At 40.2% G+C, this 17,455-nt stretch overlaps 1 protein-coding gene across 2 annotated transcripts; it reads left to right on the top strand.

Annotated features, from left to right (window-relative positions):
• The first annotated feature begins 1,522 nt into the window (after positions 1–1,522).
• On the top strand, positions 1,523–17,438 carry mtm1 (myotubularin 1). Of its 2 annotated transcripts, none has more exons than XM_057855504.1 (16): positions 1,523–1,624; positions 8,077–8,151; positions 8,222–8,294; positions 8,352–8,446; positions 8,515–8,625; positions 8,698–8,799; positions 8,920–9,003; positions 9,065–9,214; positions 9,285–9,470; positions 9,536–9,718; positions 13,230–13,385; positions 13,454–13,501; positions 15,256–15,348; positions 15,411–15,524; positions 15,600–15,776; positions 15,841–17,438. In XM_057855504.1, the coding sequence occupies exons 2-16, from the start codon at positions 8,095–8,097 to the stop codon at positions 16,039–16,041; spliced, it is 1,830 nt and encodes a 609-aa protein (XP_057711487.1). In that variant the 5' UTR covers positions 1,523–1,624; positions 8,077–8,094; the 3' UTR covers positions 16,042–17,438. The 2 variants fall into 2 exon arrangements, with proteins under 2 accessions (XP_057711487.1, XP_057711486.1); XM_057855503.1 differs by having other exon boundaries at positions 15,838–17,438.
• The last annotated feature ends 17 nt before the right edge of the window (positions 17,439–17,455 follow it).

Raw genomic sequence — 17,455 nt, 5'->3', positions numbered from 1 at the left:
TTGAGGGGGGAAAAATGGACTAGCACATTCAGCAAGTGAAAAAGGGGTAAACATAAGTCTGAGCAATTAAAATAATTCACTTAATAATGCAACATATGGGAGTCTATATAACTGAACTCCTTATAAAATGCAAATTAGGTTGCTTAAAAGTTGGTGGGGACAATTTGAGCCTCCTTAAAAGTTGGTAGTGTTATGTCCCTACCGTCCCTATGCAAACCTACGCCCTTGAACATCGGCGGAGTTTGACTTTTGGGCCGGGGGTGGGTGGGGGGTGGGTTGGGGATACAACATGTCCACAATAAAATTAACTTACAAGAATATTTATAATAATAAGTTGAAAATGAGTGTTTTTTTTGTTCCCCATTATTCTTGAGGGGAATTCTAAATGAAGCTGCTTAGGACAGCTACTGTATACTGTATGTATTTCGCCAAGATCGTCATCCACTGAATATGATACGCCCGCCGGTGTCGTGCTAATGTAGTTACCCCTGTCAAAAATTGTATCCCCTGGGCGGAGCCATATGGAGGTAGATTTGTGTCTTCATTATTCGGTCCAATAAAAAAGTGTTTGAATGCAAAAATAAATTTGAAACTCAGGAAAAAAATGTATTTGTAAGCTATTTTTCTTTTAAATTTGTTTTTTTTGATTGCAGTCAATTTTTAAAAAATTTTTATTGAAACAACTTTTTGATTGAAGTAATGTTGTTTTGCGTTTGGGCCACATTTTGGCTAGGAAATTTGTGTCTTTATTATTCAATCAAAAAATAAGTTGCTTCAAACAAAAAATATATATTTTCAAACGAAAAATCACTTCTGCATTTTGAACACCTAATTTTTAATTAAACAAGTTTTCTTTGATTTTAGCAATCCTTTTTGTATTTGGCCCATATTATGGGTAGGACATTTGTGTCTAAATCATTCAATCCCCAAAAAAGTGGCTTCAATCAAAAAAAATATTTTCAAACAAAGAAAAAAAATTATTTGAAAAATAAAATTGCGCTCCCCCCATTTTTTTTTTTTTTTAAATAAATAATATGCAAAGCAAATAATCGTCTAAGTTGCTCGTCACATGATCTGTTCGAAACATTAATTTTGACCCATTATAAAAATATATTTTTTTGTCATTTCAAAAAAGTCAATTACATGCAATGACACTTTTCGCCCCCCCGCCCCCCCTTAAACTCCGCTTATGCCCTTGAACTAATGGATAGATTAATCAATTACATAAATAATCGATTTGAAGTCGTTTCCTGTTGTTTTTTTTCCGTAGTTGTGAATGAACAACTATGTGTTGCGTGAATTTGTGGATTTTTTTAACCATGATAAAAAGAAAAAATAATGAGAGACAAAAGGCAAATATTTAACATCATTATGCATTCTAAAAGAACTGCAAAATGGACAACACACGACTATTTCGAGCTGTACTGTAATAGAAAGCGATTGCTAGCATCGCGATAACTCCTAAACGTACTAAAACTTCATTTCCCAGGATCCCTCACGAGCGCCGATTTGACAAGCAGCCAATAGGCGCCATGACAGGCCGGCACATGACGTCGGTGGGTTAAAGTAAGTTCCTGGAGGCGAAGAGCTCGACGTTCCCCCACGGGAGAATCGCGCTTTGCGGGTAAGTGGAGACGTTTGACCGCGACGCGAACCGCCGACCGCTTGCGGGCTATCGTAAGGAGGACTTTGGCCGACGTTTGAGCCGAGACCGTGCGACAACGGGCGAGCGTTTTTGCTAGGAAGTAGCTGTCTCGGGCGCCCGGGCCTCGGCTATTTCCTGGTGGAAGTCCTCAGCTGTGCCTGCTGGAATCAACAACTTGGAAAAGTTGACTACGGGCCCGACAGCCGAACGTTTTAATGCAGAACCTCTTATCTTTGAAAATTTGGCAAGTTCTCTCTCCGTTAACCTTCGTCGCCATGTAGAATCTACTCATAAAGCCATTTTTAGCCTCCCGATAGTCGCCGTACAGAGGGCCTCACACTTGTTTGTGTGCCCGTTTATTATTACCACCAATGAAGCTATAATTTGGGTGTGTTCCTCATGTAACCTAACATGTTTGTTGACTTTCTCGGCATATGTCCACTTGTCTCCGTGCATTCTTTTGCTAACTAGCTTAGACGCACTAGAGTTGTTTTGAAATTGGCTGGTTTTACTCAAACACTTTATCAAGATTCTTCCTAATATTCAAACGGCTTTAACGTTTTTCATCGTTTAACCAATAAGTACTGAAACATGGTAATTCAATGCAAGCCACCCTCGATTAAAGTCTACTTAGGAAATTAATTGGTTCTGGAAGTAATTTAACTTGAATATTCTGTAGGTACAGACGCGTTTTCCATGTAAATGACCTAATCCGTTCCAAGATCCCCAAAATGCAGACATAAATCTTTTATCATGCATCAAAACATGTAACAAATACATGTTACAATTAGATTATAGCACAATAAACATAAAATCAGAGTTGAGCATAATTAGAAAAAGTAGGGCTGCAGCTATTGAATATTTCAGTAATCGAGTATTCGACTGAAAATTCTATCGATTAACCGAGTAATCGGATAAAACATATTTTTTTAAGGTAAAGAGCAATTATAAATATGGCGGAAAACACAGACAAGGCTGAAAAAGCAGTTTCTGCTCTTGCACCCCTCTTTAAAATAAACTTTTGTATTTTAAGCCCAAAAAACTGTTGTGTTTGATAGAACAATATGTCCATATGCTGCCATAGCAGATTCATGGCGCAATAAGGCCCCAAGCTATTTTTAATTTGTCCGTTTTACCCTGAAAACCCCCATTTAGACGTCCCGCAACCACTTTTGTTTCAACCTAGCCATAAAAAAAAGGTAAGTCATCGTATTTATTATTCGAAATGTTTGTCATTTTTACCTTACAATCATTATTGATGTCTAATATTTAGTTTAAAAAAAAAAAAAAAAGACTTAATTATTCACTCGCATATTTTAAACTCTTAAACAAATTCCGTCACAATGAAAAAATTGGCGTCTGTAAAAAAGTCACGGATATCTACCCCATAACTATCAGTTAATTGTGTGGGGTTTTTTTGTTTTTTTTTAATTACTGTCGCATTTTCCCCAATATTTTAGATGATAAATAATCGATCCAAACAAAGAAAAATTGGGGGGGGGGGGACATATAAAAGGGTAAATATATAAAAATGAAAATCTCGATTACTCCTTGATGTCTGCGATTTCTGCTTCGCGACCCTTGCTATATTACCATGTTTATCCCATAAAATCCTAAAATAAATCCATCTGTGGCCATTCACAGCTGGGTCTTGACACCCGGTGATACATGCTCCGTGTTTTCTAAAATAAAATAAAAAATAAACACATGTCACACTATATGAAGTTTAAAGGGTTTTTGGGAGAATTTGCCCGAGCCCAATTCTATACCACAAACTTAACTAGACACAGGGGTTTTGCGGATATTGTGATAACTAAATAATCTCCCTTGCTATGTTTGGAAGTCATTTAATGTTGTGAATCAACCGTTGTTAAAATTCCTCCTGTTATTGCATTAGTTCCTTTCTGTCTACTTTCGACATGTGAACGTTTTAAAACTGTTTCATCATTTAAAGATAGATTCAAGTCAATATTTTGCCGATTTAGGAGTATTTTAGATAACAAGTTACTTAGGCTTGCTAGGAAGGTTCTCTACAACAGAGCCTTTCCGAGAAGTCTACTGCTTTAAGATGGCGGCTGTTCACTAACGCATTTAGTTCTCCATACATGTTGCTAATGCTGCCGTGTCTGTCATTTAGCATAGTTCTAAATATATATATATATATATATATATGTGATATCTACCGTAGGCGTAGTTTGTAGGCTATCGGCTACAGTTAGGCGTCATTGAAGCCACCTAGCATCACATTTGGAACTCACTTGCCTCCTCCCCACTCCTGCTCTGCTCTGTCGTCTCCGTGAGTCCGTCTACCTCAGACTTTTCTCACGTCATTCAACCAACATAGTAACACATAGTAACGCACGCCTTTCCACTCTCAGTAACGGTAACAGCGTTGCCAAGATGAGAAAAGTAATTAGATTCCTCACTACTGAAAAAAATAACGCCGTTAGTAACGCCATTATATTCTTACACTGACTATAAGCCGTCACCCACCAAATTTGACACGGAAACGGCATTTATTCATAGATAAGCCGCAGCTGTCCTCACTGTATTATGCAACATTTACACCAAAAGATATTAACTGGTAACAGTATATTTGACAGTGGCATCATAAGACCTAATGAACCACCATGAAGCTTTGAACCAACTGGCTGCAAAGCTTCAAGAAGCTTCACTTGGCCATCACTGCTCCCTTAGGTGAGACGGTCAACCTCTGCTGCCACCTGCTGTCAACAATGTTGTTGTCCAGCATGCCTCCGAGCATGCATTGCAGCGCTACAGTGCAGTACAATGCAAACCACCCCAGATTAAAGTGATACCCATACTTACGAAATTAATTGGTTCGTTCTGGAAGTAGTTTACCCTGAAAATTCTGTAAGTAGAGATGCCTTTTCCATGTCTTAAGACCAAATGAACCACCATGAAGCTTTGAACCAATTGGCTGCAAAGCTTCATTGCTTCAAGAAGCTTCATTTGGCCATCACTGCTCCCTTAGGGGAGACGGTCAACTTCTGCTGCCACCTACTGTCAACACTGTTGTCGTCCAACATGCCTCCTAGCATGCATTGCAGCGCTACAGATGTAAATTACAATCAAAATTCATGATCTCAGCTATTGTGCCAATGCAAACCACCCCAGATTAAAGTGATACCCCTACTTACGAAATTAATTTGGTTCTGGAAGTAGTTTAACTTGAAAATTCTGTAAGTAGAGACACCTTTTCCATGTCGTAAGACTGTCTTAAGACCAAATGAACCACCATGAAGCTTTGAACCAATTGGCTGCAAAGCTTCATTGCTTCAAGAAGCTTTATTTGGCCATCACTGCTCCCTTATGGGAGACGGTCAACCTCTGCTGCCACCTACTGTCAACGCTGTTGTCGTCCAACATGGCCTCTAGCATGCATTGCAGCGCTACAGATGTAAATTACAATCAAAATTCATGATCTGTGCTAATTATTTTTTCAGTTGCTGTTCCAATTTTTTCATTAATGAATGCTTATAACATTGACATTTTGTGTCATCCGGCAAATTACCCCACTTTTGAATGGATGTAAATATCTGAGCTGGACAGGAATGGAGTTGGTGACATAATTCATAATGTCATTAATGCCCATGATAGTGTTATGTCATAATTATGACTGTCTTATGGCAGTCTTATGACGCCGTTGTCAAAGAAAGTGTTACCTATCAACCCAAATAAATTTTAAAAAAGCTGCACTGGACTATAAGCCACAGGATTCAAAATGAGGGAAAGAATTAGCGGCTGAAAGTCCAAAAATTATGGTAATTACTTAAGTGGTGCGTAAGAGGTAAGAGTGGCATTGGGGCTAGTGGTAATGGCTAGTACCTAGCTAGAGAAACTATAACTGTGACAGTGATGGTAAAAGTTTTTATAAAGCACAATGTCACTTACAGCTACAAATCAAGTCAGAAACCTTGGCGTAATTATTGACTCAGACCTCAAATTTGATAGCCATCTAAAGTCCGTCACTAAATCTGCTTATTACCACCTAAAAATATATAGCCAGAATTAAGGGGCTTCTGACTCAACAAGACATGGAAAAACTTATGCATGCATTCATTTTCAGCAGATTGGACTATTGCAACGGCATATTTATCGGTCTTGATAAAAAAATCAGTCAGAAAGCTACAGCTAGTACAGAATGCTCACAATTACAAGGAAACTGAACAACATTACACTGGTTTTGAAATCGTTCCACTGGCTTCCAGTGAGTCAAACGATAGAATATAAAATACTACTCCTCGTCTACAAAACACTTAATGGCCTTGGACCAAAATACATGCTTGAATTGTTAGATTCCTATGAGACATCTAGACCCCTAAGGTCATCTGGAACCGGTCTCCTGTATGTTCCAGGAACAAGAACCAAGCAGGGTGAGGTATCATTTAATTGCTATGCTCCACACCTCTGAAACAAGTTACCTGAAGGTCTGAAGTATGCTTAAACTGTTAGCTCCTTTAAATCAGGGCTAAAAACGCTTTTGTCTGGCACTGCATATCCATAACTGTCTATATATTTCAATCTATTTACTTTCTATTCCTCTTGTGCTTACCTCCATTGCTAAATTCAATTATTAGCAGCAGTAGTAGTAGTATTTATTCATTTTTTATTCTATTTGTGATTTAATGTGATTTTATGTATAATTTTATTTCCTATTTTGATTTTGTTTTTACGTTCTATTGATTTTATTGTGATTTTTATGATCTTCATGTGATGTAAAGGCAAGGCAAATGTATTTATATAGCACAATTCAACACAAGGCAATTCAAAGTGCTTTACATCACATGAAGATCATAAAAATCACATTTAAATCAATACAATGTAAAAACTAAGACAAAAGATCGCATTTAATCACAAATAGAATAAAAATAAATAAAAATAAAACAAGAATATAACAAAAACTACTAATAATAATAAAAATTGAAATCAGCAATGGCGATAAGCGCAAGAGGAATAGAAAGCAAATAGATTGAAATATATTGACAGTTATGGATATGCAGTGCTAAACAAAAGCGTTTTTAGCCCTGATTTAAAAGAGCTAACAGTTTGAGCATACTTCAGACGTTCAGGTAACTTGTTCCAGAGGTGAGGAGCATAATAACTAAATGCTGCCTCACCCTGCTTGCTTCAAGTTCTTGGAACATGCAGAAGACCGGTTCCAGACGACCTTAGGGGTCTAGATGTCTCATAGGAGTCTAACAAGTCAAGCATGTATTTTGGTCCATGGCCATTAAGTGTTTTGTAGACGAGCAGTAGTATTTTATAGTCTATCCTTTGACTCACTGGAAGCCAGTGTAGCGATTTCAAAACCGGTGTATTTGTGAGGACTCTGGCTGCAGCATTCTGTACTAGCTGCAGCTTCCTGACTGATTTTTTTATCAAGACCCGTAAATATACCGTTGCAATAGTCCAATCTGCTGAAAATGAATGCATGCATAAGTTTTTCCATGTCTTGTTGAGTCAGAAGCCCCTTAATTCTGGTTATATTTTTTAGGTGGTAATAAGCGGATTTAGTGACGGACTTTAGATGGCTATCAAATTTTAGGTCTGAGTCAATAATTACGCCAAGGTTTCTGACTTGATTTGTAGCTGTAAGTGACATTGTGCTTAGTTGCCTGCTATCTTTGACCTTTCCTTTTTAGGCCCAAAAATGATCACCTCTGTCTTCTCCACATTTAACTTGAGAAAATTCTGGCACATCCATTCATTGATTTGATGAATGCATTTACTCAGGAAGACTAAGGGACTATAATCATGTGGGGACACAGAAATATACAGTTGTGTGTCATCTGCATAGGCGTGATAGGAGATGTCATACTGTTCCATTATCTGAGCTAACGGAAGCATATAGATGTTAAATAAGAGTGGTCCAAGAATTGACCCTTGAGGGACTCCACACGTGAATTTGGTTCGTTCTGACTGATGGTTTCCGATTGACTCAAAGAAATCCCTATCATGTAGATAGGATGTGAACCACTGATGAATAGTGTCAGTGAGCCCTACCCACGTAAAGCACTTTTTGAATTGCCTTGTGTTGAATTGTGCTATATAAATAAATTTGCCTTGCCTTGCCTAAAGGAGAGATACTAACTCTGAACTGGACAAAATTCACTGAAATGCGATTTAAAGGAAGCAAAGAACATTTGGTCTCTAACTTGTAAGGCTATAAGCAAACGCTATCTTTCATTGGGATTTACGCAAAAATGTAAAGAATAAGTGAACATAGTGTGATTAACGTTCATCGGTTATGCACTAACTCCAATACAGAAGCCCAGGTGTCACACTGTGTGAGGAATAATTCTTAGAAAATATGTTTTTCCTTGTGTTTTTTCATTCCTATTCCGTAAGTAGAGGCACCACTGTAGATCTAATGTTTCTCTCTCCGATTCATTCGGTGTGTTGTTCAGCCTGTGGAAAAGTGAGTGATGGCTTCACCAGTCTCGGTCTACAACTCCAACGTCCTGGATGCGCGCATCCCCAGCGTGAGTGGTCGAAAGCGGACATTGGCGAGGGTGGAACGCCGAATGATTTCTGTGTGTCTTCTCTGAGTAGACCTCCAGAGAGTCTCTGAAGATGGAGTTGTTAGCCGACGTCACCCTGCTGCCCGGAGAGGAGCGAATCATAGGTGAGGAAAAACTGACCGGCGTAGGGCACTTTCTTTGACATTCCCCTTTTCGTGCAGACAAGGACATCATCTACATCTGCCCGTTCAATGGCGCCGTCAAAGGGAAGGTGTTGATCACCAACTACAGACTCTATTTCAAGAGCTCGGACGCGGTAAGCTAACGTTTTAGGTGTTACGTTAACTCCGAACAGATGTAGTTTCAAGGATTTTTTTTCTCCAGGACGTGGCGGTGACACTGGACGTTCCTCTGGGCACCATCAGTCGCGTGGAGAAAATGGGCGGGGCGTCGAGTCGAGGAGAAAATTCATACGGCCTGGACATCACTTGCAAGGTCCTCATTGTCGCTCGGCCGTTTGGATCACCACCGGCGTGCAGTTTCTTAATGGTCTCGTTCTCCTCGCAGGATATGAGGAACTTGAGGTTCGCCCTCAAGCAGGAAGGTCACAGCCGACGGGACATCTTCGACCTTCTCTTCAAATACGCCTTCCCTGTCTCGCATGGCCTGGTAAGCAACTTAGCCTGAGAAAATGTACATTTATAGCTAGTTAGCATATGTTGACGTGTAGCTTCTCGAGTCATTGTGATCTTACTAGCATTTTATTGGAAAATTCCTGTCTTTGTGCAGCCTTTGTTCGCGTACGTAACTCAGGAGAAGTACGAGGAGAACGGCTGGGGCATCTACAGGCCCGTGGAAGAGCTCAGACGGCAGGTGAGCCACGAGCGGGAAAGTAAAAGATGCTGGTGTTACAACAGGGCTGTGTGCGTTTCAGGGCTTGCCGAACAACAAGTGGCGCATTAGTTTTATCAATAAGAATTACGAGCTTTGTGACACGTACCCCACCGTCTTGGCCGTGCCCTTTAAATGTAAAGAGGAGGACTTGAGGAGAGTGGCTTCCTTCAGGTCCAGAGGTCGCATCCCCGTGAGTCGACGCGAGCGCGCCAACCGTGCCGAGCTAGCGCTTGACTTTGCGTGGAACCGCTCTGTCGCAGGTCCTGTCCTGGATCCACAGGGAGAACCAGGCGGTGATCGCGCGATGCAGCCAGCCGCTGGTCGGCATGTCGGGCAAACGAAACAAGGACGACGAGCGCTACCTAGACCTCATCAGGGACGCCAACGACACGGCTAAACTGACCATTTATGACGCGCGGCCCAACGTCAACGCCGTGGCCAACAAGGTCGGTTTGGCGGAGAGTCGGGTACTGAAAAAGTATTTCCCGCTTTGACCCTCCAACCTCGGCAGGCCACGGGCGGTGGCTACGAAGGGGACGAATACCACAACGCCGAGCTGGTCTTCCTGGACATTCACAATATCCACGTCATGCGCGAGTCCCTGAAGAAGCTCAAAGATATCGTGTACCCCAATGTAGAGGAATCCCACTGGCTTTCCAGTCTGGAGTCCACGCACTGGCTGGAGCACATTAAGGTGAGCAAATGATTTTTGGGAGGTGCCGATCTACAGTCCCTGACAAAAGTTTTGTCGCTTATCCATTTTGTAGAAACAATTGCAAATAACCTGACTTTTAATTACTCAACTGGTTTCATAAATGGCTCATATGAAAGCTAAGACCCTCCCAAATTATGTTGAATGTAGTGCTGAAACGATTAATCAATTAACTCAAGTATTCGATTAGAAAAAAATTATTCGAATTAAATTTTGTTGCCTCGAGTATTCATTTAACCCTTTAACACCTAAGCCTATTTTGGCCGAATTTGCATGCATTTGATGTTGCCTTTATATTTCAAAGAAAAAAATGTTTACAATGGCCAAGTTGGGTCCCTTTTTTCAGGACACCTTGAACTTTATGTCCAAACTGTTGTCTTCTTCACTGACCAATTTTAATCCACATTTTGGACCCAAAAAGACAAAAAAATCCCCAAATCTTTTTTCAAAATTTGTAATGTTGATGTCCCACTGACAACCAAACATGCTCGACCAACCATTTTGAAGCTTGATCATATTTATTCAACTTGTTAGGATAAACATTCAATAGAAAAAAATAAGATTGAATAGTTTTATGTTTGACAATTCAACACAAACAGCAGGTATGGTCATAGGCGTTTTTGGCCTTTACACATACTATGGTCAAAACAGGTTATATACAGTGCAAAATAGTGAGAGAAAAAAATTATATATATCATCTAACACAAAAAGGGTTTGGAGGATATCTCTTTGTGAAGTTAGGTGTTGTACCCATCACCAATCAAAAATATATACCTACTTGCAATCAAACTTCTTGAACACACATCTACATAAAAATTGGAAAGATTATAGTAAAGAAAACATATTTATAACATTGAAAAAAAGTATTTTAAAAAATATTGACAAGTAGTTCAGTTCAATTCAAAACTTTCAGGCATGCGACCCAATAAAGTTTTTTTTTTTTTTTTTTTGCGCACTTAATAAAGCTTGAACAGGTCACGGAGCTGCGTCACACACGTCACACAGCCTACTCTTTCGCCGTTTGCGCGCTGCTGTCACTTCTATTCGCCGAGGCGCCGACTCATGCAAAGAAAAAGACAACAAATACGGCTCATCTTCTTCCTTCAGTTAATGAAATGATGCATTAGCTTGCGCTAAATGTAGTTTTATATTCATTCTGCACGTTTCAAAGTCGCTCGCTCAAACCAACTGGCCGTTGCTTGCGTTGCATGCCTCCCTTTCATTAGTTGGCGCCTTGTTCGGAAATTTATTAAAAATGATCAAATTCGGTTCGTCCTTCTTGACATCAGAACGGCTTTTGGGATATGTAATCTTTTGTGCTGCTTTCGGTTTTGAAAAAGGACAAGAAATGATGGAAATATGGAGATAGATACATGGTCCATGCAGCGTTTTAATGCATATTAATGAGTGCAATAAAACTATAAAACTCAAATGACATTATCTCCCGTTTTTCTTGGTCGATTGACTTCAAATAAAAACTGTTGTGGACATCAACTTCCGCACTTTCAAACGTGACCAACCAGCGGCACGTGGGTGACGTAATTACAGCGTGACGAAGCTTCAAAGACGATATGCGTAAACGCGTCGCTGCCGACACGTTCGGTGTTAAAGGGTTAATTAAAGTGGCGTTTTTATGGTTTATTTTTAAAGTGTTTGCATTTAGTTTTATTGATTAGGGTGGATACACTGCCGTCTGGTCTGCCTCTTTTCACGTGGCTGGATCCAACTACTCCCTGTTAAGACCAACATAAGCTTTTTGTTTGAGCTCATGTTTTTTTAATGTGTTTATAATCTAGTTTATGGGTATATTTAGCCGTTTTTTTGGTGAGAATATGTGTCTGAACCATTTGTTTAGAGCATTGTAAAAAAAAAAACTACTAGCTAGCATTTTATAGCATTTAGGCTAGTGGACTTTAAAGCCAAGTTAGCCAATTGTTCTTTTGTTTTATATAGATCCTCATTTTTTTAAATAAATTTATACTGTTTGAGGTTCAGCTCAGGTATTTTAATTTTTTTATGTTCCTTACCCCATTACTCGATTATTCGAACTAACTAGTCCATCAATTAATCAACTACTAAAATATTTGATAGCTGCATTCCTAGTTGAAAGTACAAAAATATATTTGTTTCACTGGCAAAAGACTTATTATTTAATAAAGACATAAAGGTCAAATTTTGGCAAGACAAAAGTTATGTCTTCTACAGAAAGTTGTGTGAAAATTGAACAAAAAATGTACTTCAAATACAAAAATATGTTACATAACATAAGCTAATTAAGTGGTGGTGCTGTGAGATCCAAATGTAATATTTTGTATGACTTCCATGGGCTTGAAGGTCTGCATCCATGCGGTTCGGCAAGGCATATAATTTATTAATGGAGTCATCAGGAACATCAAAGAAAGCAGTCTTGCATGCCTCCAGGAGTTCATCAACATTCTTGAGTTTCGTCTTCCATGCTTCCTCTTTCATCCTACCCCAGACATGCTTAATGATGTTCATGTCTGGTGACTGGGGTGGCCAGTCCTGGAGGATCTTGATCTTCTTTGGCTCGAGGAACTTTCAGGTAGAGATTAAAGAATGCGATGGAGCACCATCCTGCTGCAGAATTTCTCCCTTTTTATGGTTAGGAATGTAAGAGGCAGCTAAGATTTGTTGATATTTCAGACTATTTATCTCTCAGGGTAGAGACAATTAAAAAAACGTGTGGCATTTGCCAAGGCCCAGAGCCTGTCAAAAGGATGGATGCTGGAAAAGTGGCAAAAGGTGGATTTTTCAGATGAATCTTCCATTGAATTACACCAAAGTTGCCGAAAATATTGCAGAAGACCTACTGGAGCCCGCATGGATCCGAATTCTGCAGCAGGATGGTGCTCCGTCACATACTTCAATCTCTACCTCAAAGTTCTTCAAGGCAAAGAAGATCAAGATCCTTCATGACTGGCCAGCCCAGTCACCAGACATGAACATCATTGAGCATGTCTGGGGTAGGATGAAAGAGGAAGCATGGAAGACAAAATCCAAGAATGTTGATGAACTCTGGGAGGCATTGAAGACTGCTTTCTTTGATGTTTCTGATTACTTCAAAAATAAATTGCATGAATCCTTTCCGAAGCCCATTGAAGTCATACAAAATATTAAATTTGGATCTCACAGCACCACTACTTAATTCGCTTATGTTATATAACATATTTTTGTATTTGAAGTGCATTTTTTGTTCAATTTTCACACTACTTTCTGTAGGTGACAAAACTTTTGTCTTGCCAAATTTTGAGCTTTATGTCTTCATTAAATGAGCAATCTTTTTTCAGTGAAACAAATAATATTTTTGTACATTCAACATCATTTGGGAGGGTCTTAGCTTTCATTTGAGCCATTTCTGAACCCAATTGAATAATTAAAAGTCAGGTTATTAGCAATTGTTTCTACAAAATGGTTAAGCGACAAGACTTTTGTCAGGGACTGTAAAGTCACTACTATATTTCCGCACGTGTAGCTCGTGTTGTCCGGAGCCATTCAAGTGGCAGACAAAGTGTCCGGCGGCAACTCTGTGGTGATTCACTGCAGCGACGGCTGGGATCGGACGGCTCAGCTGACGTCTCTGGCAATGCTCATGCTGGACAGCCACTACCGCACGCTCAAAGGACTGCAGGTCAGTCGCGGCGCCGGTTCCCGCCCTCCCAGTCCCGACGGCGACAACTTTCGCCTTTGTCTGCGCAGGTACTCATCGAAAAGGAGTGGATCAGCTTCGGACATAAATTTGCATCGGTAAGGATTTTTTTCACCGTGACGGATATTCAAAAGGTGATTGTTCTTGCCAAGGGCTTAGGTTTGGTCTTAATATAGGTAGGGACAATATAACAGCATAACCTGCATGTACACTTTTTGCTGGGGACAGGACATTAATAAGACCAAACGTATTTGGTTTGGCTCAGGTCTACATTTCTCACCATTATGAACCTAATTAATTGATTAATGCAAAATAAATCTGTATAAACCTATACTAACTTTCAGACTGCAAATTTATAACGTCTTAATCCGATAATTTTTGGTAAATCTAGTCAAATAATTTTCTCCATCTTTGAGTGTTAAAGGCTAGTTAACAGATTAATGCGTCAGATTCTTCCACTTACTTTAAATATTACAATTTGTTCGTATTGAGCCCATACATCTAAAAGTTGGTCATTTTTCACCTAATAAAAAATTTATTTCAAAAATGTTTTGAACAATATTCTTGAATTAAGAACATTTCTGACTAGGGCTGTCAAAATTATCGCGTTAACGGGCAGTGATTAATTTTTTAAATTAATCACGTTAAAATATTTGACGCATTTAATGCACATGCCCCGCTCAAACAGATTAAAATGACAGCACCGTGTCATGTCCACTTGTTACTTGTGTTTTTTTGGTGTTTTGTCGCCCTCTGCTGGCGCTTGGGTTTGACTGATTTTATGGGTTTCAGCACCATGAGCATTGTGTAATTATTGATATCAACAATGGCGAGCTACTAGTTTATTTTTTGATTGAAAATTTTACAAGTTTTATTAAAACGAAAACATTAACAGGGGTTTTAATATAAAATTTCTATAACTTTTACTAACATTTATCTTTTAAGAACTATAAGTCTTTCTATCCATGGATTGCTTTAACAGAATGTTAATGTTAATGCCATCTTGTTGATTTATTGTCTTAATAAACAAATACAGTATTTACATACAGTAAGTTGAATGTATATATCCGTCTTGTCTTATCTTTCCATTCCAACAATAATTTACAGAAAAATGTGGCATATTTTATAGATGGTTTGAATTGCGATTAATTACAATTAATTTTTAAACTGGGATTAACTCAATTAAAAATTTGAATCGTTTGACAGCCCTATTTTTGACAAACGAGTTTTCTTTTAAAATTAAATATACAAACTTTTTGCTTAAAATAAGTCTAGTAAGCTTATTTTCAGATAGTTGTTTTTCTTAGTTCAAGAAATCTGAGTAAAATCAACTTGAAGCACTGTAGCAGTAGCAAAATTAGTGGCGTGTTCCCCACTTCCACACGTTGACGTTTTTTTACATTACTAACAGTGGCTGCTGCTGCTGCTGCTGCTGCTGGTGGAAAAATACTTCTAATATCGCTCGGCTTTGAAGAGGGCGGGGGAGGCAGCATATTGTATTTCAGTTGGGGGCTGTGAGTGTGTGTGTGTGTGGGGGGGGGTTGAAGTCATCAGCCAATCAAACGTGTTTGAGGGAAAAAAATGGACTGGCACATTCAATGACTGAAAAGGAGTCAATGTAAATCTGAACATAATGAAACTACTGTAATTCACTTAATAATGCTAGGATCAATTCTACCCTTACAACATATAGGAAGACAATCTAAATGAGCTATATAACTGAAGTCATTATATAATGCAAATAAGCTTGCTTTAAATTTGGTGGGGTCAATTTGAGCATGCTGAAAAGTTGGTAGTGTTATGTCCTTACCATCCCAATTCAAACCTACGCCCTTGGTTCTTGCGCATGCAGAGGATAGGTCACGGTGACAAGAACCACGCCGATCAAGACCGCTCGCCCATCTTCGTTCAGTTCGTCGACTGCGTGTGGCAGATGACCAAGCAGGTAGGAGTCTGCGAGCCACCCGATGCTCTCAATATGAGGTTGACCTTTGGTTCCTTTCGCAGTTCCCCACTGCTTTCGAGTTCAACGAGCGCCTCCTGCTGACCGTCCTGGACCACCTGTACAGCTGCCGCTTCGGGACATTCCTCTACAACTGCGAGAGTGCGCGGGATCAGAATGTGAGCGCCGCGACCAACAAGCGAGCGCGGAAAGCCGCCGCACCAAGCTAACCAAGACCGCTCGTTTGTCGGCAGGCGTTGCGGCAAAAGACGGTGTCGCTGTGGTCATTGGTCAACAGCAAGACTGACATTTATCTCAACCCTTTTTACACCCCCGAGTCGGGCAGGGTCCTCTACCCCGTTGCTAGCATGCGCCACCTGGAGCTTTGGGTCACTTACTACATACGCTGGAACCCGCGCATCCGACAGCAGGTAGGAAATTTCGCGCCGGCGTTTTCCCGGCTCAGTTTTCACGTCGGCGTTCTCGTCGCAGCAGAGTCCGGTGGAACAGCGTTACCTGGAGCTGCTAGCGCTCCGAGACGAGTACATCAAGAAACTGGAGGAGTTGCAGCTGTCCGACTCGCCGGCACCGCCCTCGTCGCGGCTGGCTAACAGCGGCTCCGGCGCCAACACTTCGTCCTCGTCCGCCGGGTCACCCGCACAGCAGCAGTACACGCAACTACACACACCTTTCTGAGGGACACACGGGCGCACACCGTTCGCTGCTATTGTGTGTGTGCAGTGCTAACAAAGAACGCTAACAGGACTTTTATTATTTCATGTTCGACAGGTGAATAAGCAATATGGCACCGGTCAGCCTTGTCACCATACGCGCGCACGCACACACGAGCCTTAAAGACGTTTTCTGGCGTTCCTTCAAGGGCTTGACACACAAAGGACACGAAGCCAGCGTGTTGATGAAGACTCACTATAAAAACACAATTTCAAGTCGGGACGAGCACGCGCTAGGAAAAATAGGAAGGCGCGTTTTCCACGGATGTCGTTTGGTCCCGATTTGTCGTCACGTTCTCATTTCTTCGCAGCTATTCCAGTTTGAGTTTGGGCCGCAAGGACCGTGGGCTAAATGTCGTCGACTCGGATGCAATAAGTCCTTTACGGAGGCAGGGAAGCCATTCCCGACCGGCCCTGGGATGCCGCCGTCTTTGTCCCGTGCGGTCCAAACGTGTGCCTTGACCCCCTCACGCTTCGCCCGGAACACTTTGTTGGTGTTCCCGAGCTCTTGAAGTCGACTAGACAGGGTACAGCTAACAAGCTAGCTTCAATCAGGATGTCCCCAAAGGCCAAAGTGTACTTGTTGTTCCCCTTTGCTCTTATTCGGAGAGAGACCTTCTCCTCTCAGAAGCGCTGCGACCGCGGACTAAAGCTCGCAAACAGGGTAAAGCGTCCCACCGAGGTCGCATTGCTCCTGGAAATCCATTTCAGATGAAAATCTATTTTTTTTCTCCTTTGTTTCTTTTCTATAAGCGGCAGGCAGGATGTGATTACCTCAGTCCAAAGCTATTTTGCGCCCTAAAGCTCTTTAGTTGTATAAAATACAATCATTTTATCGAGTGTGAAATGGGAACTTTTCTGAGGAAAAGGGAACGCTTGATTTTTGTGTACTACTCGACTTGTATGTAGTTTGGTTCCTTTGCTGCTCTAGGTTGTTTTTCATAAAAGGGAAGAAAACACGAGCGCCATCTAGCCTCTCCTCTACGGGACACCGTTTGTAAAGCAGCTAATGCTGAAAATGACATTTTCTCACATTTAGCGCCACAGTGTTTAAAATGTGATGTGAAAATTTTAGTCACTTTTTTTTTTTGCACATTTGCAACATTATTTAGCAACTTAAATATTTTTAAAAAGTATTGGACCTGATGATTAAATCCAGAACTAAATATTTAATCTTAATCTTAATTTAATCTTAAATGTAAATCTTAAATTTATATCCTATATATATCTTAAATCCAAATGTTAAATATATATCTCAAGTCTAATTGTTAAATTTATATCCTAAATGTAAATCTTAAATATATATATAAATACCAAATTTAAATGTTAAATCTGGAAATGGTTGAAACTAAATATTTGGCTTAATTTGCAAATTTACA

This window comes from Corythoichthys intestinalis, chromosome 13, assembly GCF_030265065.1.
Source record: "Corythoichthys intestinalis isolate RoL2023-P3 chromosome 13, ASM3026506v1, whole genome shotgun sequence".
In the NCBI taxonomy this organism is placed as follows: Eukaryota; Metazoa; Chordata; class Actinopteri; order Syngnathiformes; family Syngnathidae; genus Corythoichthys; species Corythoichthys intestinalis.
This window is presented reverse-complemented; position numbering and strand designations above follow the sequence as displayed.

Excerpts from the sequence above, each read along its gene's own strand:
- mtm1 (XM_057855503.1), top strand. The coding sequence starts at position 8,095 with ATGGCTTCACCAGTCTCGGTCTACAACTCCAACGTCCTGGATGCGCGC. Across the intron at positions 9,215-9,284 it reads GGTCCAGAGGTCGCATCCCC|GTCCTGTCCTGGATCCACAG; the intron begins GTGAGTCGACGC and ends GCTCTGTCGCAG. Across the intron at positions 13,386-13,453 it reads GCACGCTCAAAGGACTGCAG|GTACTCATCGAAAAGGAGTG; the intron begins GTCAGTCGCGGC and ends TTGTCTGCGCAG.